The following is a 27,138-nucleotide window of genomic DNA, read 5'->3' as shown; positions in this document are numbered from 1 at the left end:
TCAATACAAAACTATTTTGTCTTTCTCTTAAGATGAAAGATTCAGGGCCATGTTACTCTACGAGCTGTCTTGTTGGAACAAATACAGTAGTGTTATCACAGTCTGATCTGCAAAGAAACAGGTTATGCTCAGCAGGGATATACTTATTCAGGTGTGGATTTACTTGAAGGTTTGAGCTAATTGTGTAGTTATGTGCTCCCTCCTTTTTCTCCTTCCAGTAGCCACTGTACTGGGAACTTGTATGTCTTCCTTGGAGACCGTAGTTTGAAAGGAAGGTGTGATGCTGTGCAGAACTGGGGAGCAAGAGACCATCTATCACCTGCCTTGCGTTGCCATTTATGAACCCTTTGATGGGTCAGACCCTTTCCCACTCACGTTATGATTGCATCCTACCTCTTTTTGATGCTTGAGACATCTTCTGTGTAATGATTATTCACATTTTAATTGTCTGTGGAAACAGAAGCAGTTGCATGCATAGACTATGTAAATATTTTCTTGTTGGATGGTTTGTCTTATTTATCCATAAATTATCCAAAATTTATGGTGATTTCCTCTGTGACAACTAGCTTCAACAAATGGACAAGGAGATATAAACAGTCTTTATGCTTTATTCAGAGAAATGGAAAGATTGTTTACTACAAATTAGTATTTTTTTGCATATTAAAAATGAAAATGGCATAAACTGTGGAACTGGAGAGGCTTTATTTCCACCTTCTTCAGTCTGTAGAGCAAGGAACAGCCACATATGAAACAGCAGTATGGCTTCATTTTCCATATGCTCTTCTCTATACTGTGTTAATATCATGGTCAGTTTGCTGAGCGTTGCTCACATGTGTAACGCTTTTGTTGTCTGGTGAAGGAATTTGAACTCTTTTAGTCGTGGGCGTTGTATGTCAGATGGGAATGAGCAATATCTTCACCTGGCACGAAGAGAGGAAGCACTGTTACATATCTTCTATTGGTTATAGGTCTCTGTATGGATAAGTGGTATGGGTGAAGAGTAAAAGGGAAAAAAATATCCTATAGTTGTATATACTTACATACATTATACATACTATACATTTTTGCTCCAAAAAAACTTCCCCCTGCTCTGGTACAGACATCATAATACCAGTGAAAAATCTCAAAACATGATGGAGAGGGGCTGGGACCTGTCTTCACTAGAGGTCACATAACCTTACTGTGTCTCAGTGCTCCGGTCATGTGCACTCTTCCTGCCAAAGACAGAAATATGGCTGTTGGACATCAGCATTTCCATGCTGAGTAAAATGAATGCTCACGAGATCCCACATCAATGTATCTCCAGTGGGATAATAAAATCCAATGATATCCATTCACATGTGTGTGTCTGTGTATATATATGTATCTAAAATCACAAACCTCCACTGTACAGGCAGAAAGCGGTCTGTCCACTTAAAGCATTCTCAGTCTCAGAATGGAATTGCAGTCTAAAGTGTGAACACTTACAAATCCTGGTACAAAGTGTGTATGCCTTCCGTTTTCTGTCAGAAAAATGCCGGTGTATGCATGTAGTGCTCTGAAAAGTTCAAGTGTGGTATAAATACTTTCCATCCCATTCTGAGTACTGGTGTCAGTTTAATCTTTGCCAGTGTAACATTTAGACAAAAGCTTTTAGTGGTGAGTTAGGGCTTTTTGTTAGTTAAACAAACTCTCCAAATATGTAGGAAAAAGAGCTTACCTGGACTCTCATCCTTTACACTTTCTCATCCTTTACTCAGTTCAGTGCATTGAGGCCCATGTAGCCGAGGCTGACCTCGGAAGAAGTGTTGCTTCCTTCTTCATCATTAACCCTTGCTGTGCTTCTTCTCACCTAGGCTGGGTTATCTCAGAAGCTGTTGGAGGTGGCTTGTCAGAGTTTGGGATTTTTCGTTGGGATTTTCCCTTCCTTATCTTCCATAGAAATGGACAGACAGTGTCTGTGCACAGCAGTCTGTAACGGGGTGGCTTATCTCCTCTGCTCTGTGAAGGACAATGCTTTGTGGGACCTTGGAGACTGCTGCAACCCTGAACTGAATTTGTGCACCCACTGTAACAAAGCATCTCCTACACATTGGGACAGCAGGTAAGGACTTTTAATGGGCTCATGAGTTCACTGAGGCTGAGGACATGCCGACTTTGTTAATGATGTTTAGCTGTAGTGGTATGGCTGCCGGGACACAAGACACACAACTCTAGAACTAATAAAATACCACAGAGTTTCTGAAACGAACTTCCTGACATGTACATGAAATTGCAACCATCCATCAAGCTAAAGTCTTACCTGTTATAATTTTATGTGTCGGTCTCATTCTTCAAGCTGAACAGAGGGCTCAAATACAGTTTTGTCCAAATGTTATCACCTCAGGCCACAACAGTACAGAAGTTTATGGGACAGCCTGGGTAAGATCTCTATAATACTTGGATGTAATATATTGTAAGAAAAGCAGAGAACAGAAGAAAATTTTTGGCTCATTAGGATATGTATTTTCCTCTGAGTCAGACTGAGCCAAATACACCTGACGGAAATATTTATTCCGAAAAACTGAAAAAATACCTGGAATAGGTTTATAGAAGTTTGTAAGTGCTCAGTGATGTACTGCTAAATTAAACTTCTCCCTGTTAAAAAAATGTCCATAGTATTAATTCCTGGAGTTTGTCTGATTAAGAGGGAGTAGCTGTGGTCTGCTTGAATTGAGCCCAAGGGAAAAATCTGAACAGCTGTGAAAGCTGTTATAAACTAGTAGCATCCTCCTTGTGTTCCTGGAAGCTCAGTGGTGTGGGCTTCATTCAAGACTCACTGAAGCAACAGTTTCTGTCTTTGCTTTCTATTTTTGGAGAAGTTTCTGTGTGTAAAGAGGAACTATATAATAAACATTTCTTCTATACCACATTCTATAGCAAAGAAATATACAGTTCAAATGGTAAATATTTAACTTCCTTGTACTCCTTGTATTCTGTGTGCAAAGAAATGCTTGTTCTGAATATTCATTTGCATTTTCTGTAGTTTCTTACTCTGTTTTCAGTTGAAGATGGAACAAACCATATGTTGCTGTAATCTCCTTGAAATACGATTTTTCTCCAGACAATCTTAAATGCTTTTGCATATGTGTTCAAACTGCATTTATCTCTATCATCATATACATCAACATTGTCACAGCAGAAATAATGTTTGAAAAGTTAGCTTGAACATTTTACCTGGACTCTATTTGTCTCCAGTCTGCTCTTCTCGCCTGTAGCATGTCCTGTCCTGCCTGCTGCCTTTTTTTGACGTTGGGGTCCTTTCCCAAAGAATATGTAGTTTACAAAGGCATATTCCAGCAAGGCCAAGAACACAAACACAAAGCATCCCATCAGGTAAATGTCTATTGCCTTGACATAAGGAATCTTTGGCAAGGTCTCCCTGAGGTGGGTGCTGATAGTGGTCATGGTCAGCACAGTTGTGATTCCTGTGAAAGGAAGAAAAAGACATTGACTAACAAGACAGGGAAGGAGATTTGAGCGTGAGAGGCGTAATGGCAGCATTGCCCAGCTACCATGCACTTATACAGATGGCTTAATTATGTGATCAGATTCTTAACAGCGAAGGCAATGTGTTTTGCAGGACTGGAAAGGAAGATATCCTTGCAGGCCTGCTGATACACCTTCCTCGGCTTTCCAAGCAATGGAGGGTGAACGAAATAGCCTTCAAAATCCCACACTGTCTTGGTACATCTTGCTTTAATTTTTACAATAACTCTGCTAGGGAACATGGTGTTAGCTGACCTTGATAGCAAAGAGTTGATCACTGTTCTTTCTAGGTGACGAAATGCTTCTCACTTTATTTACAGCAGTAGCCCTTCTTGAACCCATAGGGTGGCTTGCATTGCTCTGGGGAACTGGAATAATTATCTAGCTTTTGACGGAAAACGGAGGATTGAAAGGAGAAAGGGAAACTTTATGATAAAGGAATGGTTTTTGATGAAGAGAGTGACATATATGCTTGTATCAAAACAGCTTTTCCTATTAAAGGGAAGCTTGCAAGTAAGCATTTTCATCTCATTGTGTTATGCATCACTGCATGATTCTTTTTCTTTACTGTTTTTCTTTTTTGCATTTTGTTTTAGCTGGATGAAATTATTTTTAGTCTGCTTTAACCACAGGTCATTAATGCATCTAGATAATAGCTCTAGGCACAGGTGTAATGAGTTGAATTTACAGAGGTGGGACAAAATAGAGGTGGGACAAAATGGCTTTCTGTCATTAGCATTTGAAAAACATATCTGTCTTAAAGCACAGACGGCAGCAGAAGGTCTTGGTTCTTATGGAAAGCTGTAGGAAGGAACACGGCATGGGAAATAACCAACTACGTAGGTAAAACAGGCTTATTTGGTGTAAGCTGGTATATCTCCCCTGATGTCAGTAGGATCTTGAGTATTCATTCCAGCCACACATGCGGCCAGAGAGGATGCTTTTTAACATCAATGAAATGTTGATGCAGCACAGTGTAGACATCCTTAGACACCCAAATTAGACCTTTATGCTAGTTTGGAAGCAAGATACTTTTGGTCTGATCCAAAGACCATTATGGCAACTGGAAGTCAGTCAGGATCCCAACCTAACTGCAGAGCAAGAACTTCAGATGTAGACAAGGTGACACCTGCCTGCCTTCCTAACAGCAAAGACCCTACGCTGCATGTGTGACATCACAATAAATGCTGCTGCAATCAGTGTATGGACTTGGTGCTACTGTATTCAAAGGCAACAAGTATCTGTGTAGGTCAGTGATTTTGAAAAGAAGTTACCTAGAGCAACTCTGGCTGCAGAGGCATCATAATTGATCCAAAAAGATACCCATGACAGAATGGTGATCAGCGTGGAAGGCATATAGGTTTGCAAAATGAAGTATCCAATATTTCTTTTAAGCCGGAAGCTAAGTGATAATCGAGGATATGCTCCTGAAAGAAAGAAGTCATGTAATGACTAATGCCTAACAAAAGTTACACTGATATTTCTGGGTTGGGGAAGAGGGGGGATCTCTTTTAACTAAACAGTGCTTACCTGTTGTAAATTCCACTCTCTTTGATACCATCTTGTAATCAACAATAGAAAATTGTGGGAGTTCGATGTTATTAACTCCTGTTACTGCTGACTCTCCTCCATTCCAGTAAAATTCAATATCATCAGTAGTGTATCCATCTGAAACAGAGGCACAATTTGATTATTGTTTTTTCTTTTTGTTTTATTAATTGGCTTAAATAGTTGTGGTTAAAGTGGAAGGAGCTGCTGTTAATCAGGAATTCAGCCTTCTGTTGTGTGACATTTCTGTTATACAGAAGCCACGTAGCCTTGTCCCAGGGGAAGCTTCTAGGTATGGAAAGGGAGAAGACAAAAAACAAGGACAGAATTTAAGATTAAAGATCAATTTTTACCTAGCTCTAACACTACTACTTTTCATTCAGGCTTGAGTTGGTCACTTTACCAACAGACTGATATAACATCATCAAAACTTTTAAACTCTCTAGGAGGAGCTCTGACAGTAAATACCAGGTTCTGTTCCCAACTTTGCATTTGATTTCCTATGCAGGCTGTGACAAAATACAGAGTTTGAAGCCAGTGGAGGCAAAGATGATTCTAGAAGAATTCAGGTGCCTGTACTATTACCTGACAATGTCTGTCGGAGCTGTAGGTATCCCTTTGATATTCATGCAACATTTTATATTTTAATTAGACCATGCTATCTTTGATCTTCTGTTATCACAGAACTATTTCCTATCAACTTCAGAACTAACATGTTTCTTTTCTTTCCTTTTAACAACAGTGTTGATTATTTATCATTTAATTAAAAATTAATTTGCCATTGGGAATGTTAACATTATTGTTACCATTTTCAAAAACATTTTGATGAAACTCAATAGTGACTGAGTTTCAAAAAAAACCCTCATAATTGATGACATTTTTGAAGTAATATTTAAACTGGTTCCAATTTATTGCATTTTACTACTTTCTCCAGATATCTACCAAAGGAAAGAACAACATCTCATCTATTTTTGACTTTTCCCTCAGGTCTTAGATTTAAACAGATTTAAATCATATAGCATAGATCAAACAAAAGCATATGTTTGAACTCAAAGATTTAGAAAACTTGACAGTGGTTTTGCCAGCTGAACCAACTGTAGCATCAGAAGCCTCTACAGTGTTAGGAACTTGTCCTTTCATATGCAGCAGTAATGCAATTTCTAGCTAGGGAAATTAATCTCGAGATGTCTTTTCCTATGATAGTGCCTGGTAACAGCCTCATCTCTGGAAGGCTGACCACATGCAGAATGGGTCTGTAGAGCTAGTTTCCCTGGTGACAGAGAAGTTCTCACAACTTGCTGCCAGGCTCAGGGGACTGCTCAGAAAGTCTGCAGTTATTGAACAGCTATCTTTTGATGCAAACACACAGTGACAGGTTGAACAAGGTTAAGTATTCACATATCTTATTTGTGAACTGCTCAGCGCCATGGTTTGCTATCTGAATTGCTCCTGAAACTGTACTAACCTGTGTAAAGTGAATTGCTGCTGTTTGCTTAAAACTGTGCTTCCCTGTTACTTATGCTAATTTTTTTGAAATGAACCATCCCAGGACTGTCACACAGGGCTCTCTGCATGGCTGGTTTTCATTCCTTCCAGGTAGAAGCCAAAAGCTTTTTATGCAAAACATCAAGGTAGCTGCTTGGTAGTGGGACATCAGTAGCTGCTTTAAAAGAATTGCACACAAACCATGGGGCCAACATGAGCTACATGTAGGGTGTAATACCGAATGATTGAAGAAGGGAATGAAGACTGTTAAGTCTGTTTGAAAGGCCAAGACTAAGATTGTCAGAGAAGTGTTAACTTTATTTTCTTGTAAATCTGTATTATAAAAAAAATCTCCCTTGAATGTTTTCCTGTTTTAAAAAAGATGGAGCAAACCAGAAGAAATGGTAAAAACTGTCATCTCATACTGAATGGATATTGATCATGTGTAAACTTGGTACCACACAGATATCTTCTACATGAGGTAACACTCATAGCTATTGTTTGTCTTTAGGGGCTAGAATAAAAAAGAAAGGTGCATCACTACCTAGATGTTGCATAGGTACTTGCTGCAAAGTCACAGGTGAAAGTTTAGATGTGAGAATCCTGGATTCTGCTTTAGGGTTTGGAAGAAAATGGTGACCCTGATCCTTCTGTTCTGTGCCATCATCACCTGGGGTCCTTTTCACACCCCTCCCTCCAATTTTGCTCTGATTGTGCTGCTTCCTCCACCAGTGTGTGCTGGGAGCCAGGGCAGAGAGAGGAGCCATCTCCAGTCCTCAGCAAGTCCTGACTTTATTTGCTCTCTCTTTAGGCAGTCTCTGCCAGCCTCTCTGAAGTTCCTCTGCCTTCTTGACAAAAGAGGGAATAGTTTGGGCACCTTATTGCAAATAAAATTCGCTTCCCCAAAGGTGAATTATTGTAGATTTACTTGTTAAACCACAATGATACCAACTAAACACCTGGGATATCACAGGGCAGATTTCAAAAAGAAAACAGGCACAACTTCCCACAAAAGGATTGCGCATGTACAGTGTGTGGTGATGCTGGACCTTTGCAAAAACAGAATACGGGAGTTTTGGAATGTAGGCAAATGTGCTTTTCACTAGTCTTGAAAAGGTTTCTTTGACTTTGGCTACTAAATGAAAAGTCGAGCTACAAGTTATAAAGTCAACTGACCAAAAGCAAGAACCTTGCATGGAAGATTTCAGCTGATGACAAGCCATCATTGCTGGCAAGACATGTCTTTAACCTTTACAGATTTAAAAAAGACTTCCAAATACTTCAAAAAATGGATCTAGTGTGAGCTACTGCTGTTCCTAATATGCTGATATGTTCCTTGAATTTACTCTGGTTAAAGATGAGGGAAATTATGAGAAAGGACTAGGAGCATTCACATTCGTTAGCTCTCTTTTTAGAAGAGTAATTGAGCAGGAACATCTTCCAGTGGTTTTGTCTAGAGAAAACCTCAGTACAATCATGATTTCCTTGACAGTCATTGTAATAACTCTGCTAGACACTAACAAGGTATAAACTCTCTGAGGCAGTCCGTTCCCTGATGTGATATGATTTTTGTTGTGTGACACCCTTCATTATGTGCTTTGCACATTGTTCTAGGTGTGTGAGCAGCATTGCTTTCATGGCTGACGATGACTCACAGGTGCAGGCCTTGGAGGCCTGCATGTTCCACAGGCGTTGACATTGCTTTTTGCTTTCCAAACGAGCAAACTCAAGAGGGACACAGCTGGCTGCGGTATAAAGACTGGAACTGATCTCAGCTCTGAACAGGGTTAGCAGAGGACAGATCACTCCTTTTTGAAGTGTATAGTGCCTTTAAGTGAGGAGAAGCAACGATGTAAATTAAGAAACATTCAGTGTGGAGCAGCACCAGCTTCTGGCTAGCAGGTAGCGCTAAACCATCATTTCTGGCAGCATATGCCTTTAACATTTACAATGGAAGAAAAGTATTTCAGTGATGGAAAAAGTGAGTCTGGTCTGTGCAGTGGCCAGCTCCAACAGGCTGATTTATTCACTGAACTTATCTGTACTGCCCAGGTATTCCCTCGGCAGCTTTTTTCCCATGTGATCTTCTTCCCTCTGGGTACGTATCCGTGTCACTGCTTTAAAGGGATGCCTCTGCTTTTGTGACAGAGAGAGCAGTGCTTACAACTGGGCGGTGATGTCTGAACACAAATGTCATAGAAGCCACATACTGGGAACATGAAATATTTCGGTTATGTTCATAATCACTGTCAAGAGTGGTTGCAACTTTAACCGTAGAAGTCTAGAATTCCTTCCCCAAGTATCTAAGACATCAATGATATTTAACCGATTTAGTAACACGACTTAATCTCATTCAGTTATGCCCGTTCCCCCAAAGCCAGAATCAGTTTCTGGGCGCGGGGCCCGCCTGTGGCCGAGCTCCCGCCGCGCTCCCCTGTCCCCCACGCCCGGCGGCCACCAGGGGGCGACCGCGCTCCGCGGCGGCGGCCGGGCCCGCGCACCGCCCGCCCCCCCCGTCAGCTGCCGCGGCCGGCGCCCCGTGGCGGGCTCGGCCCCGGGGCAGCCAAGCCCGACGGGGCCCGGCCCTGCGGCCCCGAAGGGGTCTCGCCTTTGCCGAGTCGGCCAGGGCAGCGACCGGTCCGCTTCTGCGGAGAGCCGCGGTCCCGGAGGGGGACGCGCGCCGGGCCGCCTGGTGCGGGCGGCTGTGTGTCACGGCTGTGTGTCGCGGCTGTGTGTCGCGGCTGTGTGTCACGGCTGTGTGTCACGGCTGTGTGTCGCGGCTGTGTGTCGCGGCTGTGTGTCACGGCTGGGCTCCCCGCGGGGGCTGCGAGGGGCTTTAAACGTAGTTGCTCGATATTCCTGGCGCAAACATGGCCTGATTTCTGGGCTGACCCCCCCAGCAGTCTAGCTCGCTTAATCAAACAGTTTTCCCAGGATTGCTGCGTGTGATTTTGTTGATCTAAATAATAAGTCATCGCTAAGATTTTTTTTAATTAATAAAGGTCCCGTGAAAATTATTCGATCTATTTAAGCCTTTGTTTGCTTGCTAGATTCTTTTCCGGCTTTAAAACCATTAAAATATGTTTAAATGCCCATCTTGAGATATTAAGCTTCTGCTTCCTAGAAAATAATGTCTAGAAATGATTATATGGTCCTTGATGTGCCAACGCTTTTTTTTTTTTTTTTTTTTTTTTCTTTTAGACCAGCAGCTGAGATTTTAAGTGAGAACACTTAGGCAGAAGTACCACAGATCTAAAAAGTAACTAGATTCAAGCACGGCAAGAAATAGGTTATGTATAAATCTTGCTGTTCACAGAAAAATAATATTTTCAAAATGTTGCTGACATTGTGATATAGCTGAAGTTAACAGTCTATTAGATCTTAATGTCACCAGGCTGTTTTATTTTCCACTGCAGCACTTACCATCTCAAATACCACTGGGATACATAAAGATCTGTATTACGTTAACTTAATAAATAAAGTAATGGTTCTACTATTATTACCAATTCCACAGAGATGTCCAAATGGAGCCCCATTTTCCTTCTGATTCACCAGGGTAGGCAGCTCTGAAACACCCAGCAACAGGGTCTCTGCCTTAGGGATCTGAGTCTAAATAAGGCATTTCAAGAGTATTTCCACTCTGTGGGCCCCAACTCATTTAGACTTGTGTAAGGACATGAGGCTGGAACCCAACCCTCTTCCATCACTATTGTATTGTCCCTTTCCTAACAACTTAGTCTTTGTTGCTGAATGTATTCTTGCCATTTTTCTTGTTTAGCACAGTTATTATTCCTACGACTATTCAAACAGGAAGCTAAAGCATTTCTTCCACACACCACTGAGGTGACCCTTACAGTGGTAAATTTACTGTACTATTTCAACTTAAACCCAACATGTGAATGGGGCACTGCAGATCTGAAGATGTGTTTTGCAAAGCAATGTCACCAGTTAACATTACAGTGATAGAATTGCTCGAAAAGGCTCCCTTGCCACCTGTGTTCAAGTGGGTGTTTGTATCTGTAAGTGACTTTTTTTTCCCTGAGAAATACTTTCTATAGGCAGATGGCAGATTGTAACTGGGGTTATGAGTCAGAATTTAGCCTAAGCAATACTGACCCAAATGAAAACTTGGTTAGACTGCTGGAGTACTATAAATTGTCAGTTATTTAAGAAGGTTTCTCAAATAAAAATAAACTTAACATATGGGGCAATCTGTTCCATCCCAGTTGGAGACATCACTTCCTATCCATTAGAAGCAGAAAATAAATGTTATTACAGCATAAAGTCACTCTTGCAACACCCTAAACTAGTTCAGAGAGTGAATTATAACCTTGCCTTACTGTGCAAATACCTTTAATATTGGTACATTGTTACTTGTTATCATTTTTTGCCCCTCTAACTTTTTAAATCTCATTTGCCAGTGAGACTTGATACAAGGTTGAAAATCCTTTGGGAGAAGAATTGTTTGGGTTTTCTTAATATCTCCTTAATGGCTAACACAGCAGGACTTCTCAGTATCACTGTAGTCTCAACAGATGGAAACACTGAAGATTTCTGGATAAGGAGTCAGACTTCTGCTGAAAATGCCTTACTGGTTTATTTGTCTCTTTTTACTGGATTATGCCAGTGATGTCAAAGGACATACTGAGCCTAAAAGAAATATAATACAGTGCACAATCAGAAATACACATTAGTATGTTTTATCAGTATGGCTTTCATGTGCAAGAGTACCTCTTATAAGGCATACTTGTATTTTATTTTTTTTTTCCTGTGCACTTGTAAGAGTTTCGTTCTCATTAGCTATAAAAAAACAAACCAAGGAATTATTAGGAAAGGAAAGGAGAGCTAATGCAAAGTTCCTCATTTGCATTTTCATATGCTCTCCAATTCATGTTGTGCTATTTCTTGACTATTATATGCAGTTTTCTCTCTTTCCCCAAAATAGCTGTATTAAGCTGGCTACAAAGAAGGGCCATGGAGATGATTAAGGATAAACTTGCTTCCATTGAAGGAAGGACTGACTGAGTCACGATTCTTTAGCCTGGAGGTGAGATGGCTGAAGGAAAGTTAGGACAAAAGTCTGTAGGATCCTAAGTTGCATGGTGATCTTGAACAGGACATGTTAAATCACGGTCCCTCACGCTTCCAGATGAAGAAAGCAACAGATCGTATGTCTAGTGGCTAGTTTGAAAGAAATAAAGGGAAATACAACATAAACAGTGCACAAGGTGACATGAGTGTCAGAAATTTACACTTGTTCAGAAGCTATCATATATTCACAGAATAAAAATCTATCCAGGTTATTAAACACAATGATACTATTTCTGACTTGAGGTAGCAAAGTACAGAACACTTACTGGAGGAGTTTACTAGGGAAATACCAGCATGTATATCCTATGCTGTGTCCTAGCTTCATAGATAAGTGTTACTGGTCACTGCCAGAGGGAAGATGATGAGATAGATGTTTGATCTGAGACAGTACAGCAGTTAAGGGTCTGACATGTTCCACTGCAGCCTGATTTGCTCGTCTCATGTCTTTCATGTTTACAACTCGTATTTTTACTTCATCACTGGAGTGATGATTTTTAGCCTGATGTTGAGAGCCTCTGACTCTACACATCTTTGTGTAATTCATGTAAATTAAACTGTGATTAGAAAACCTTGTTCATGCCCACACATTTTCTGTAGGAATAAGCAACCTGCCCATAGGAACTCAGTGGCCAAAATGTCACTGAAAACTCAGAGGTCTCTTATATGCAAATGTTTAGCGAGCAGTGCCAGTGATTTAACTTTGGACTTGAGATGTTTTGATGACCTGTCGTCTCAAAATTAACAGCAACAATATTGGTTTTTAAACTTTTTTAACAAAGCAAGTGTGCAGTATATGCTTCTGACTACTGTCTTCTTGTGCAGACTAGATACTTGCGTAATTATATGTGTAACATGTACGGATGCACAACTACTACTAACAGATCAGCCCTGATAAGCACAGCCATTATACATCAGTTTCTACAGATCTTTAGCTATTTTCTCATCTTATAATCTAGTTTGAGTGGCTCTGAAGCATGAAGTTTTAAAATGGTACTTTAGTTACTTTGGTAGTTCCAACTGCTGAGGATCTGTTTGTTCAACTGCTTCCATGTTTCTCGCTTCTTTGCCTGAATCCTCTTCTCGTGTGGGGTTGAAACCAGCAAAGTTCTGTCGTCACACCATCATTTTCTTGTCTAAAGTCTAGTCAACAGAGATCAGGGCAGAGGTTGTGCATGAGGAGACTAACCCAAACAGTTTCCTTGCCTTGCATCCAGGTTCACTTGCTGCTGGTACCAGACTGTCCTTGAGAGATTGGAGCTGGGGAGAGAGGGGTTGTTTCTTTCCAGTAGCAAGTGTCAGAAATCCCGGTCGTCTTATCTTGCTTTTGTTCTGAGATACCCTTTTCCTGAATCTGTTTTGAACTTTCTCCTTCTCCCTTTCTTCTTCTCCTTTTGAGTGGACACTCATACTAGATACCAGCTGTATCTTAATCTGCAGAAAGTTGAACCAAAGCTCCTGACCTTTTCTGGTGAGGTTTGCTTGCTTTTTTCCCCCCTCTTTCTTTTTATGTTCTACCCTTCATTCCCCCCTCATTTGATGAGGAGGGAAAAAATCCATCTTCAGAAGCAGCAAAATGCAGACCCTGATTGTTTCTACTCCAATCCTGGCAGCACAAGCTGGGAGTGCCTGACATGGGATGAGACACCTCAGTGTGTCGAGAGAAGCCTGACCTCTCCTGGAAGCCCAGTGTTTCAGACTGTCACCTCTTTTGCTAACTCAGAGGACTTCCACACCTTCACATGAACCAGACTAAGGTAACTTGCTTGCAGTGCTGTCAGGAGCACATTTTATGTAGAGTTTATAAGTCCAATGCAAATCACTCTTTTCACCCCTTCGTTTCCTTCTCTTTCTTTCTCATCTGGAGCTGCTGTACAATAGATGGCTATCCCAGTCTGAACCATAATCCTGGAAGTTTTTTCTGATTTGAGTTGCTTTACAAAGTTAAAAAGAGTACAACACTATTTATAAGCACATTATGTAAACACTAGCAACAGAGGTCCAGCTGCTTAGCATTCAATTAATTTAGTTCAGTCAATATTGCATGGTACATAGTTTTGTCTGCTCGTATTGTAAACACATCTTGCCCTTGAGCACTTATTTCATTTGACTAATTAAGATCTACGTCTAAGTGCTCTCATTTTGTTGCCAGGCAGACTCCTCCAGTTTTAGATACAGCTGTTGTACTCGGTGAAAAAGGCATCTGAAACCAGGTCCATCTGGTTTGTGCTCCAGTGTGTCAGGCCAAAACCTGCTCTTGTTTAAGGCAGTAGGATCTCTGCTTTCTACAAGACTCACACTGCAGATGAATCAGGACATGTTGTTTCTTACTTATGCCAGCATGGCTTATGCAAGTACACCTTATGTTTCTATGAAATATTGTGTTCCGCTGAGATGCTGAAAACCATTTTAAAATTTTAATTACTTAATTCGGGTGCGTAATTTTTTCAGAGAGGTAAATATGGAGGCAAGTACAAGGCCACTGTACTTGGGCTTTTTAGATAAACAATATTTATCTAAGTTTTCATCGTGGTCTCACTCACTGTTCTGACTATGTAAGTAATTCTCAATTCATGAACAATTGTAGAAAGATTTAAAGTTATACTGAGCTACATGAAAATTTTTCTTCAGACAAAATTAAGAATAATTGAGTGAACAAAGTACTTTTCTAAACAAAATGAATTTCAAATAAAAATACCAATATTTTGACTTTTGAAAATGAAATATTGACTCTTTTTAGAAAACAGATTTAACAATGCACATGTATTGCACATGTATTATACTTTTTCTGCATGTATATTTTGCCAAAATAGTTACACATTACTGATTTGATATACTTCACTGGGGAAAAAGCCTTGCCTGAAAAATACCGTGTTGTTCTTTATGACACTGTTACAAGACCGTGCAAGGAAATGCAGGTTTGACTGTTGTTCTAAAACTTTGTCACTGATCCTCTTTAATTCTGTAACCGTAGGTAAATGCTAATTCTGTACTGCCAAGAAATAGGAGCAAGAAAGTCCTACAAAGAACCAAAACTTAAGGAAAAGTACATCCAGGTCTATACTTGGTAATGGATTTATAGCTCTAACAGGAAAAAAAAGAAGGTTCAGACTGAATTCTGGTCTTGGTTCTACAGAAATGACTCCCATTGCTTCTTCAGCTGGGATGGCATTGGCTTCTCCCGAGAAAATTTACCTCTGCTAAGGCAGTGAGATAAGTCAGCATCATTTTAAACACTGTGACACATAATGCAGTTCACAGCTGGTCTAAGCGGAGCAAGCTACCAGCATTTTTTCGGTGGCCCGTGTTGCTGAGACTGAACTTGTGCTAGCAATGATTAGGAAGAGAATAGAAAAGAAAACTACAGTAGAAAATAGCAAAATTCTGTTACTACTAAGAAAATACACCCACTTTTCAACCATAGACTTTAATACTATACAAAATCAATCCATCTCCATTTAGTAGGGAGACCTGAACTGCATGAAGGGGCAGTATAGAAGGAATATAGTGTACTTTGCCAACATGTTGTGTTATTAATTTCACCTTGGCAAATCAATAATAAGCCAAAGACAGGGATATGTAGAGAAACGTTAGGCCTTACTAGTCTGGTATGACTGTACAGCCTGGGCTGAAAATCAGAATTAGCAAGTTGCATGTTCCCTTAGTCAATGAACAGGCTGGGTTCAGGAGAGCAGTACAGTCCTGCACCGAGGAGATGAATGGCTTCTTAGACACCAAGGTGTCCATGATACTGCTATGGTTGCCATTTTTCCTTAAGCACTGAAGAATGAGTAGGGGATTCCTGTGGCTAAAAGCGTAGGCTAAAATCAAGGAACAGGCTTTTTAAGTGGTTGATGTACAAAGTCTGCTTAGTATCTGCAGTTTTGTGTGGAGGCAGATATGCGGCATACACTCATTAGTGGACTAATATAAGGTGTTAATGGAGGGGCAGGTGCTCTGTAGAGGGAAAAGGTCCAAGATCTTCCAATCAAAGGATGCTGAATAATTTTCTGTGCACCTAATCTTGTTGATACAAATTCCTGCCCAAAGTAAGTGTCTGAAATATTTGAATTATGGGTTCTGTTGCTTTGACCCTGACCGTGAATTCAAATGAGGCAGTCATGCTCTGTGTGGTTTGGATTAGAAATGGTAATCTGTTAAATAACTGTGTGTTTTCTCGGGAAGAACTCTCTATAGGTAATTTAGTGTTCATAGGCACTTGCAGAATATAAATGAGTGAGAATTGAGATAGATTGCTGAGGAGATTAGCCATATATTCTGAGTTAAAAGTAAGTCATTGTGGGTATTAGCCAAAATTGTACCTGAACAGCAGGAACAGATATACTGGATAGCATTCTAGCAACCTTTAGGTGCTACTTCATCAGCTCAGATCTGTACTTAGAGTTACTGTGCAGCCTTTCCATTTTCCATGGCCATCAGCACTATGGCTATGCAGCCCTGATCTTGGCATCCAGTGTCTCGTGTGAAATGAATCCTTGTCTAATTCAGTTTCCATCTACATGCTGATGGACGGTTGTCCCTTGTAGAAACCTGGCTTGCACTCCAGTGGTAACAGGTAGTCACAGAGAGACTGAGGGAGACAAACATTCACCTCTCTGCACAGATGATTCCTGCATAGCCAGGGAGATCTGGGCTGGCAGTTTGGGAAACTTGGTGCTGTTATTTCCATGGAAGCCTGATGAATTGAGGGCTGCCAATCACCAGAAAAGATAAATTCAGTGAAAAATCATATCAGTATAAATGAACTCTTCAAACACAACTGAACCGTGAATACTGTGTTCAGTTTTGGGCCCCTCACTACAAAAAGGACATTGAATTACTCGAGCGTGTCCAGAGAAGGGCAACGAAGCTGGTGAAGGGTCTGGAGCATATGTCATACGAGGAGCGGCTGAGGGAACTGGGGGTGTTTATTCTGGAGAAGAGGAGGCTGAGGGGAGACCTCATCGCCCTCTACAACTACCTGAAAGGAGGTTGCAGAGAGCTGGGGATGAGTCTCTTTAACCAAGTAATAAGCGATAGGACAAGAGGTAATGGCCTCAAGTTGTGCCAGGGAAGGTTTAGACTGGATATTAGGAAGTATTTCTTTACAGAACGGGTTGTTAGGCGTTGGAATGGGCTGCCCAGGGAGGTGGTGGAGTCCCCATCCCTGGAGGTGTTTGAGAGTCGGGTCGACATAGCACTGAGGGATATGGTGTAGTTGGAAACTGTCAGTGCTAGGTTAACGGTTGGACTAGATGATCTTCAAGGTCCTTTCCAACCTAGATGATTGATTCTGTGATTCTGTGAAATGCTCAGTGTTTTCTTGAAGTTTCCCACATACTGTGGTTTGCTCATAATGACCGATGTTTCTTTGTACAGTCTGCTCTTGCACTTAATGTTTGTTGCTTTAACTTTATGAGGAAGATGAATAAATAAGTACAGCTGTTAGAGGTGGTAGCAGAAAGCTAATGGAGGAAGCAATAAGAAATTTATCTGAAGGACTCAATTCTGTTCTCAATTCTGCAGAGTAGATCCCTGAGGGTTGGAGGACTCGTATGTGAGTATACTGCCCACTTAATAAAACTACTTCATGTTAATGTTGTCCCAGGTCAGGTAAGCAGTCTTTCCACATTGAGACTTGAGGCATTGTGTTTTGTTTATTTGTATTACTGCTGTGTCAAGGAGCCATAGGTATAGATCAAGACATAGAGTGGGTAGGCACTGAACAGAGAATTTCCCAAGATTATTATTTCCAAGAGATCTGTAAACTCGGATGCATTTGAAGCAAGGCTTCATTCTTACAATCTGAAGTGAATCCACAAGTACCAGAATCTTCCAATTTGTTCTGGGTTTTGTTTGTTTTATACAGCAATTCACACCTTGGCAGAAGACAAGTAAATACATAAACTGTACTTATGGCTGTAGCATCCCAGGACAACTGCATTATCTCAAAGCACAATATGCCAGCTCTTCCAAAAATGTGATATGACCAGGTGCAGAGATTATTTTTCCTGCTGCTCTGACTGCAGAAATACAGACTCATTTAAGAGCACAGCTGTTTCCAGAGAAATCAGTTCCTCCTCTAAATGAACCCTTGTTTTTGAAAAGCAAGCCCATCTTTTCCTTTTGCTGTTCCTTTGGCCTGGGGGCTGTCAGAGGCTGAAGACTGAGGCCTGGTGAGGATGTGCTGGGAAGCGACTCAGCCCCAGCTCTCCTGTCCTCTGTGGTCATCAGGGAACAGCCTGGGCCGTGTATTGGTACCTCTGAGGATGCTGAGATGGCACTAAAATCAGAAGAGCAGTCAGTGAGAGTAACTCTGCATTCCTCTGTGTGTAACAGAAAAGGTATGCCAGAAAGGTGACTTGACTAATTTCGTGTGCTCATGCACTGAAATAGTTGAGTGTCAAGTATTTGCTATTAAAATCTATGCATCCATATAGAGACAAGCTACCCATCTTTTTGAAAATAAAACGGTAAAGTCATATAGACTATACTATCAGCATCTGAGTAACTTCTAAATTTGTGTGCAGTGTAAAAATACATTGTGAAAGTAAAATAACTGGTTTATAATCCTCTGGGGAAAAAAATCTTTCCAAAGTGTGGAAACAGAGCAGTTGCTGTGGTTTAACACTAGTGTACCGTGAAGAATGAATTATTTTAGCTTAGTGACTGACTTAAAAGATGAGTGGTAAGGAATGACTGAAACTGAGCCAGAAATACATTTTAAATTTTAATGTGAAAAAAATGAAACATACAGTCCTATTTGGCTAATTTCTCAGTTTCAGTATCAACAAGCTATTTGTGAATCTGCTTCTCAGAGTATCTGGAAAACAACTTGCTCAACTCCACAGCTCTGTGCTAGTCTTTCTGTCCCAGTGATGTTTAAATCTGCTGCTGTGGATGCTCATGCCGTAACTTTAAAATCACTCCTGTTTTGCTGCCAGCATGTTCTCTGCAGCTCAGAAGGATGGCATTTTAGCTATGTCAGAAATTAATGTGGTTCTACAGACTGCTGTGTGCTTGGGCGATCCTTCTGAGAGTGAATTTGCAGTGATACAAGCTCAATGTGTGTATTCTGCATAGGGTATACAACGTGTCCTAGCGTCTATTATCTGAATGTCTTTAGAAATGATTAAAGTGTGTTTCAAATTGCAAAATGTGTCACCCAGAGAGTAGTCACTTTGCTGTCCCAACGGGCAGTATATATGCTGGGATCACATGGGCAACCTGTGTGTGCTGTTCTCCATTCCTGCTCTTGCTGGGATGTTTCCTATGGTACTGTCTTGCTTGTTTTATGAGTGTTCTGTGATCAAGTGTGCTTTTCTGTTTTTCTGGTGGTGTTAACTGTTCTTTTGCTGGGGTTCATGGGAGCTAGTTTCTTGAATCTGATCCATGGCAGAGCCCTTGTGAAATAAGGCATTTTGTGGATGTCATAGAGCAGGCAGCAATGGGAGTCCAGAAGGCATGGATGGAGACCCATCTGCACACTGGTGAATTGTGAATGCTGTGAACTGGATGAATTGCTAAGAACTTCATATTGCTTATAGCTGGCAGATTAAGTCAAGATGGGCAGGCAGGAACTCTTCTGCTTTTTGCATTCAGATAGTTAATTTCAGAAAGATCCTGCTGTTTGAGTGATCAGATACCTCGCCCTCTCTTCAGAGTCCACCAAGTTTGAAAGAAATTTAAGGCTCAGTATGTATTTTAGAGCAGTTAAAGGAATTGGCCAGAAGCAGAAGAGAGTTCTTATTCCCAGTGCTACACTGTAATAACCAGAGACAAGTCAAAGTGGAGAAAATGAGGTTTTTTTCCCCAGGGTTTGCAGGGCCTGTGGGAAACAAGGCATTCTGAGACATAGGTTTATGGCTGACACATCTCATGGGGGAGCAGGGGGAGTCTGACAGGTGGGTGAGTGAGAGAAGCTCTTCATTTACAGATGTGGCAGAGCCTAAGCAACTGTGAATGGTGAGAACTGCCCTCATTAAAAACATCAGAAAGATGGAATCTCTTAAAAAAGGCATAGAGTTGAGCATCCTTCCAGCTTTTTTTTTTTAACTGGGAAGGGTCTTTGCAGCTGGTTTTTAGAATACTCTGAGCAACGAGCTCCTTTGGGAGGGAGAAATTATGACTTCTGTGGAAGCAATTTGATATGCTTGGTGAGAAGAAGCAGCATGAAACCAGATGCCCTTTTAATGGTTTTGAATACTTTCGGAAGAAGACATGAGTGGATCCAGCTCAAAGCTCCTACTGCCTTAGGTACCAGCACAGTCATATTCATTAGTGAATTTTTATTGCCAGGCATGAATAAATTACTAGATATCTGGTGTCTGCAGACAGGCAAAAGAAAAGCTGTCTGAAAAAGCTTGGATTTAAGACAGGTTTTTCATCTCTAATAAAAATAACCCTTTTTGTTTGAGGTGTAGGTTCTTACATCTTTGGTAGTTCAAATGCAATCATACCCTGGATCAATGCAATCTTGTCTCAAGCAGGGAGCTGTGATAAATCTGTTCAAATCTCATTCTGTCAGACCACTCTGTGCCAACAGAGGTGATAATGAATGTTTAGATATGAACACTGTTGTTTTTTCCAGCAACAAACTATGTAGAGGTTCAAATGCAGTCTTTTATTGATTCACTGCAATATCCCTTAAGTTGGTTGCACTTTCATCAAAGCATTCCATATATTTAGTGCTAGGTCTATTTCTATATGAAGCAGGGACAGCCATAAAAACAATGAAGTCAAGACAGAATTGCCATTTTCTATACTGTAGCCAACTAAATGAATCCTTCTCTTTTCCCCAACTCACTCTGTTCAGGTTTCTGTGGGCTTGTTCAGTTCACCCACACAAGTGAAGCGGTTTCTAAGAGTGCTGCTGATAAGACTAACACATGGTTCAGTGTTGCAGTGTCGATCCCTGAATCATGCTGCAGCATTACAGTTGTCATAGTGACACAGATTTTTGAGACCAAAGGGACAGTTCTGATAATCTGCTCAGACCTGTTGTAAAATACACAGTACCTTGCCAATAAGTAAGTGACTTTGCCAAACTGGAGTGCAGCCTGGCCCTACCTCTCCTGACAGTGAAACAAATTTCACTTAAATTTGGGGGATGCTGGAAGAGAAACCCCAAATGGGGAATTAATTTATTGTCAGAGTGGTGCTGTCAGCACATCATTTTTTTTCTGCTGAGTGAAAGCTGAGTGCAAGCTTAGTCCACCAGGTCACGCTGTGATTGTGATACTGGCAACTTCAAAGGGACAAAGAGTATTAGAGTAATAAAAGTATCCCGTCTTATCATCTGGGTGGTGCGGTGAGGTCAGCACTTGTATTTGTAATGAAGGATGCTAGAGTGGGGCAGCTGTGTGCAGTCAGAAGTCTCTGACAGACAAGTGCTGGGTGATTTAGCTACAGAAGTTTGATGCTACCGTCCCTGGCTGTTTGCCTCCTCCTTCTGTCTGCTCCTTTATCAGCTGAGATGTGTGTCTGCATCTCACCCATGCTAGTCTAGAGCCCGCTGCAGCTGCTGCCAGGGGCAGTGGGCTTGTGCCAAGGCACTGGATTGTGAACTTCCATAGCAGTTGTAGCCCTTGCCAGAGGCTACCTGGTACAGCAGAACTAACAGCTGGGGGATTTAACATCTTAAATTACCAAGCTGACATCCATCAGAGCTCACGTGAGAATGTAAAGCAGTCTGGGTAAGCTCCAGCCAAGCATTAAGTCTCCTCTGTCCCAGTGTATGTTAATCTTTGAGAAATGGATTGTTACAGATCCCAGCTCTGCTGATGAAGCAGTTCCAGTTATAAAATCCCTTGATTTTATACACAGAAGTTTCCAGTGGCCATCATGGTATTAGACAGTGAAACAGGTGTAAAGCCTCTGATATGTTCTCCCCATTTGCCACTGCAGAATTTGGAATAAGGTGAACTGCTTGAGCAAAGCCATGAAAATGTGTGTGAAGGAACACGTGCAGCCAAAATCCTCTCCTCCTCTATACATTTCTCTGCTTGTCAGCTGTGCATACATAGCTTCTGTGGTCCTACAAGATAGCTTCAGGAAAGCTGGAAATGTAGTTTTTTAATGAAAATAATCTGCTGGCTCAATATAAGCAGGTATTATCCCTGTGTTGGCTGCTCTGCTGGAGAGGTTTGATAGAGCAGCATTTGATTCTTTGTGGTTTTCCCATTCTTGTGTAGCACAGTTGTTTTGCTGCTATTTGCAGTGCCTTAAATTACTCACTGGTAAGCGTTATTAAGGAACAATTCTTAGCACTTTAGATTTTCAGGGATTGTCTTTGGCTAATTTCCACAGCATCCCTGTGAGGTGTAATGACTCATTGCCTTTCTGTTCACAAATAGTGCTATGTGCATCTATTCTTTGAGTAGCTTAAGAGCAATTAATCCGTGGGACTGCCTGGTTCCTCTGAAGCATGCTCCTTCTGCAGTAGGCGCAAGTCTCCCTTAAAAACACAGGGGAACTCAAGAGAGGTCCAGGTTGTGTGTGCTACAGCGTTGGTGTGCTCTGGCACTGCTACAGAGCTGCGCAGCTGTTCTGGAGGCACTGGGGAGCACTGAGCTTTTGGAGGGGAAAATGTGTCTCCAGCTTGCTCGGTTTAGAGGTGGGGAAGCACCCTGGGACAGGGAGAGGACTTGCTCAGATGCCACCTTCTTGCTACTCTTTAGGGATGAAGGAGATCCTGCAGCTCTCATGTTGAGGGGGAGCTGGGGAGAGAGAGAGAGGACAATGTTTGCTGCAGCCTTCTGACCTCACATCCATGCATGGTCCAGCCACAGCCTGACTCTGGGTAAAGAAGCAAGACTGAATTGAGGAAGCAGACAGGGCTTCAAATACAAGGAGACAGGATGGTGCAGCATGTAACACTTGTGAATCTGAGTGTAAAACCTTCTAATCAACATGTTTTCCAAAGGATGCTGTTCAGAGAACTACTTGGCAGCCCTAGTATCCTTGTACAGAGGATTAGAAGAACATATAAAGCTCATAAAGTTCAGGTCTTTTATGTGAGTTTAACAATGGTGTGAAGAACACATGATCCATCTTGGTCATGGTCTAGTGTCTCAGCATTGGTTTAACTGTTAGGCTTTTGCTTGCTGTTTCTATTGCACAGTCATACTGCTTGTGATTACACCTGCAAGTATGTACCTCTATGCGAGCCATGCATTTATAGCTGCAGGAGAGGGGAGATCAGTTTAATAACTACTCCCATTTAAATGCAGGATAGATATTTTACATGCCCATACAGACCTTTGACTTGGTTTATTATTTACCCTTTGTCTTTTTGCTTAAATTCCAAATTATTGAGAGCATTTACTACCGGCATTGAACACTCCTCATAGACATGTGTCTTCACTTCTGAGTTACAGTGCTTCTGCTGATCAGATCTTATTAAAAGGGTGGGGCTGAGGAAAGGGCCATCCACTTGGAACAAACATTTGAAACAATTAATAAAAAAGCAGATAGAGAAGATTCTCAGTGTGAGTTGCAATGGTTTAATAGACAAAAATGGAGCCATGCCAGTTTTCACCAGCTGAAGATCAGACATTACTTCTGTGTCAGATTACATGCTGCTGCGAGCTACTAGATTTAAGGCTATTAAGAGTTGCATAGATTTACACATCCATACAGGTCTTTTTCCTGTCTATGTGTCCAGTTCCATTTATTGTTTTCTTTCTGCATGCATCAAGCTTGCATGATTACTGGCAGCACCAAAGATGAAAATGCTGTTAAGAAACAAAGTTAACATTAAAAGGTCAATGTTACTGTTACTACATGACTGCTGAAGCCCAGAAGCCTGTAGGTAGCAGAAGAACAGAGTCAGTGGTGGTGGCAACTTAGAGCACATCTCCTCAAAGTAGTGATTATTGTTCAGTGATGGTTTCCTTGAACGGTACTGGTCTGGAAGCTGGTACCATGTCGGTTTGGTTAAACCATATAACTGTACACAGTACAAAAATGAACAAAACTACTTTCCAGTGCTTTGAAAATGGTCTGGGAGTGCACATAGTACACACTATCTGTCTAGTGGTGAGAGATGCTGCTTGCTGTTACACAGGCAGTTCCAGGATTGCTTAGTGATTACAGCACCACCTTCCCTGGCACTTTTATTTAAGGAACAGTTCTGCCCTGGGGTTTGTTTAATCCCTGTCTCTCCCAAAATTGAGGTGGATAAGGCTTTTTTTCCAAAGGGATATTTTTTTAACCAGAAAATGTTAACAATTTGATTTTCATCCCAGCTCTGTGAAGATTTGTATACTGGCTTAACAGCTGAATAGCTGAAGTGCAATGCAGGAGCTGGAAGGAGGGGTTGAGCGTGAATCTCATAAACTGGTTCTGTCATGGAAGAAAATGTCACATGTCTAATGCATATGGCATGAACAGAGAGGCAGCCGTCATTGTTATCACCTCTATTCACCCTTCACTGTCCCCTGGTAGCTTTCAAGGGGATTAATGGGTACTGCCAAGTGCAGAGTACTCAACTGGCTTACTTGTATTCAAATGCCTAAGAAAGAAGTAGGCAGCCAGCTCTTCAGAATGTTCTTCTTCCAGGTATGATCAAAAATTTTCAAGAGTTTTAGAGTTGCAGAGGAGAAAAGCTGTGGTGCCTTAGAAGGTATATTTTAGGTGGAGAATTGTCAAAGATGCCAGTGCTCCTGACACATCTACTACCTGTGAGCTTTCGGTAGCGGGTAAGCATGTTTGTGCTTTTGGAAAATCATTCAGTTGTCAGCACAAGAAGTAATGCTCTCTGGCAATTTTGACCTGTTGGCAAACTGTGAATAAAGATTTTGTTGATTTCTTTGGATCAGCTCAACAAGTATTAACATATCAACATATATATCTTTGGAGACACGAATTATTTATAGCAAGTGCTCAAAAGGTCTGAAAAGCAATTTTCTTTTGGGGATGTGTGACTGGCCACATGGGTGGCATGGTATTCTCTCATCCCTGATTGTGTAGGCATTTTAATTGCTTATTCCATCTGATGCTAATTTTGATTCTTGATGAGGTCTCAGTGGTACTACTAAGTCCATTCTCACTGAGCACTCATCCCTACAAAGCTTTGTTTATGTGAAAGCTTGTGACTAAAGAGATATGAGCCAGCTAAGTGTCAGTCTAGTTTTATTATTTGGGCTGTTAGCTGATAAATGCTCATGTACTTTGATCAGCTTTAGTCATGATTGGTCTGGAGGCTTCAAATCAACTATCTCCCAGCAAATAAATTAAGGTATGACTTCAGTATGAAGGCGACTTCTGTATAAAGTCGCCCATTTTGATTGCTGTGGTACTGTATATATATCCATTTCCTCTGCTTATCAGGTAGAAAAGTTACTGAGGAGACATGTTATGCAGTTTATTTTGAAAATCAAGATATGACTCATTCTCCATTGCACAGCTTAATAAATTTAAGCCAGAAGATGAGCCAAGCAGCAGCAGCAAGTAACATCAGGAGAAGTGTTTTGTGCCAAAAAAGGCAGGGGACTGCAAAGCCCAAGGATGGGTATGACAACCATGCAGCTTAATGAGCGGCTCTGTAGGTCTCATGAAGTGGTGGATTATGAGATGCGGACAGAGTTTTGCACTAGCAGAAAGTAACTGTAGAGATCAGTAGGGTGAGGGCAGCACTGGAAAGGGAAGTTACAATTGCCTACTGCCTCTGCTTCTCGGGACTGAGAAGAAAATGGCTGTATATGTGTTCATACACAGGGGTGTGGGTGTGCAGTGCCTCAGTCAACTCAGAGCAATGTAGATACGGACGTGTTAACTGAAAGCAGATGTGCAGGGAAAGTTAATGCATGTTGGTCTAACACAAGTATTAATTACATTCACATCGACTTGGCCCAGCTTGCCACGTTACTGTGTCTGTTGAGGAGGTTTAGTATGGTGCATAATCAGTATGTCCTTTCAGAGACTTCTTTGTATGTGTTTAATGTGGTGAACAGAGAATAAGTTATTGTGGTGACTCGGGACTGCAGCTATTGAGGTGCTTCATGGGGAACCTTGACAACAGTCTCCCTGCTTCTTTTTCTGAGATGTCTGCCTGCAATGCCAAAACACTAGGATCTTAAAAATAAAAAACACCATTTTTTAATCTCTAAAGAAATAAATGAGCAGATTCTGTTCAGACAATGCTGTCTAGTAAAAATAATTTTCATTAAACCTACCATGAATCTTTACTTGATTGAAATTTTTTGCTGGTGGAATAAAAAGTTTGTTGTTCTCAACCTGATGGAGAATTTCTAAAATCACTATAAAATGACATTCCAGGAAAAGGAGCAAAATCAAATAATTCTTGGGGAAACATTTCAAGTTTCTTACCAAACAATTTAAAACCTAAATGAAAAGCTGCACGTCCACTGACTTATATTAAGGCTGATATTGATTATGCACTTACAAAGAAACAAAATACTTCATTATGGAGAGTAATTCTGAAGGTATGTGCCCATTTCAATGCTTTAAACAAGGCATCTTCCTGGTGCCATCAAGTCGAAATTATAAACAAGTATAAACATTGGGCTGAGAGCCCATCTTGTCTCTCATCAGTGCTCTAGGCTGACTGCTTTTTTCAGTGCCTGACAATCTCCACCTCACAGTTATGCTGAGATATATTGCATTTATGTATACACAACTGATGAGAACCCTTGCAGTTCAGAATAAACAGAAATTTTTCCCAGCAACATTTCTAAGGCTCAAAGTGGTTTTGTCTTCTTTGGTTTAGACTTATTTTTCATATTTGTGTTACAATAGTACTAAACTTTTTATATATGAATATTCCATTGTTTTTAAACTGCGAAAATATTTTTATTTGTCAAATCTAAGCAACTGAAGACTAATGGAATCCTTTTGAAGATTGAGGCTGTGAGACTTTAGGGAATTTAACCTCTTTTCAGTCCACAGCAAAATCTTACATCTTACATCATTCTGCAGAATGAAAACTGTACTTGCTGGACTTCTGAGAACTTTTAGTTCTTTGGATGGGATGTGCTACAAACAATGAAAACATTGCTTTTGTTGATGATATAGCTACTAGGAAATTATTTTGGTTAATCCTGGATCAGCTTGTTTCTCCGTTTATTTAACACTTCAAACTATCCATCAAAGCAGATGTTCAAATGCTAAAATTGTTCTTTCTCTTCTGTAAACCGAACTAAAATACTGTGGGGAAATCCGTTAATCCTTTCTAGAACCTCATACCTCAGAGAGAAGTATTATTACAAAAAAAAAAAAAAAAAAAGATTGCTTAACTCTAAGAATGCAGGAGTTGTAACGTGAAAAATGGAAATTCTTAAAAAACTGCTGCATTATTTTGCCTTGGATGCTTTGTAGTCTTAACCAGTTTGTTAGATAGACTGCTCTGTGGACAGTGGCAGCAGCTGGTTTGACCAACAACAGAATAAAAATTCTCTTCAAAAATCTTGATAGGCATTTCTCTAAAGGCTAGCATCATGAAAGATATAAAGACTATGTTAATGACAAAATTTTGCAAGTGCATGCCTG

At 40.9% G+C, this 27,138-nt stretch overlaps 1 protein-coding gene across 7 annotated transcripts in view; it reads right to left on the bottom strand.

The window, feature by feature from the left end:
- The window catches only part of GABRB1 (gamma-aminobutyric acid type A receptor subunit beta1), a 137,564-nt gene that overhangs the window by 4,238 nt on the left and 106,188 nt on the right, over positions 1 to 27,138 (bottom strand). For 2 of the 7 annotated variants that reach the window (XM_074822466.1, XM_074822469.1), the window contains 3 exons: positions 5,038 to 5,175; positions 4,782 to 4,934; positions 3,196 to 3,446 (listed from right to left, as the gene is read on the bottom strand). In XM_074822466.1, the coding sequence (XP_074678567.1) occupies positions 3,196 to 3,446; positions 4,782 to 4,934; positions 5,038 to 5,175 (542 nt within the window). Of the gene's footprint in view, positions 1 to 590; positions 1,981 to 3,195; positions 3,447 to 4,781; positions 4,935 to 5,037; positions 5,176 to 27,138 lie in introns of those variants that run through there. The other 5 variants (XR_012623066.1, XR_012623067.1, XM_074822467.1 and 2 more) reach the window with 5 other exon arrangements.

The sequence above is a fragment of the Strix aluco genome, chromosome 4 (genome assembly GCF_031877795.1).
Source record: "Strix aluco isolate bStrAlu1 chromosome 4, bStrAlu1.hap1, whole genome shotgun sequence".
Lineage (NCBI taxonomy): Eukaryota > Metazoa > Chordata > Aves > Strigiformes > Strigidae > Strix > Strix aluco.
This window is presented reverse-complemented; position numbering and strand designations above follow the sequence as displayed.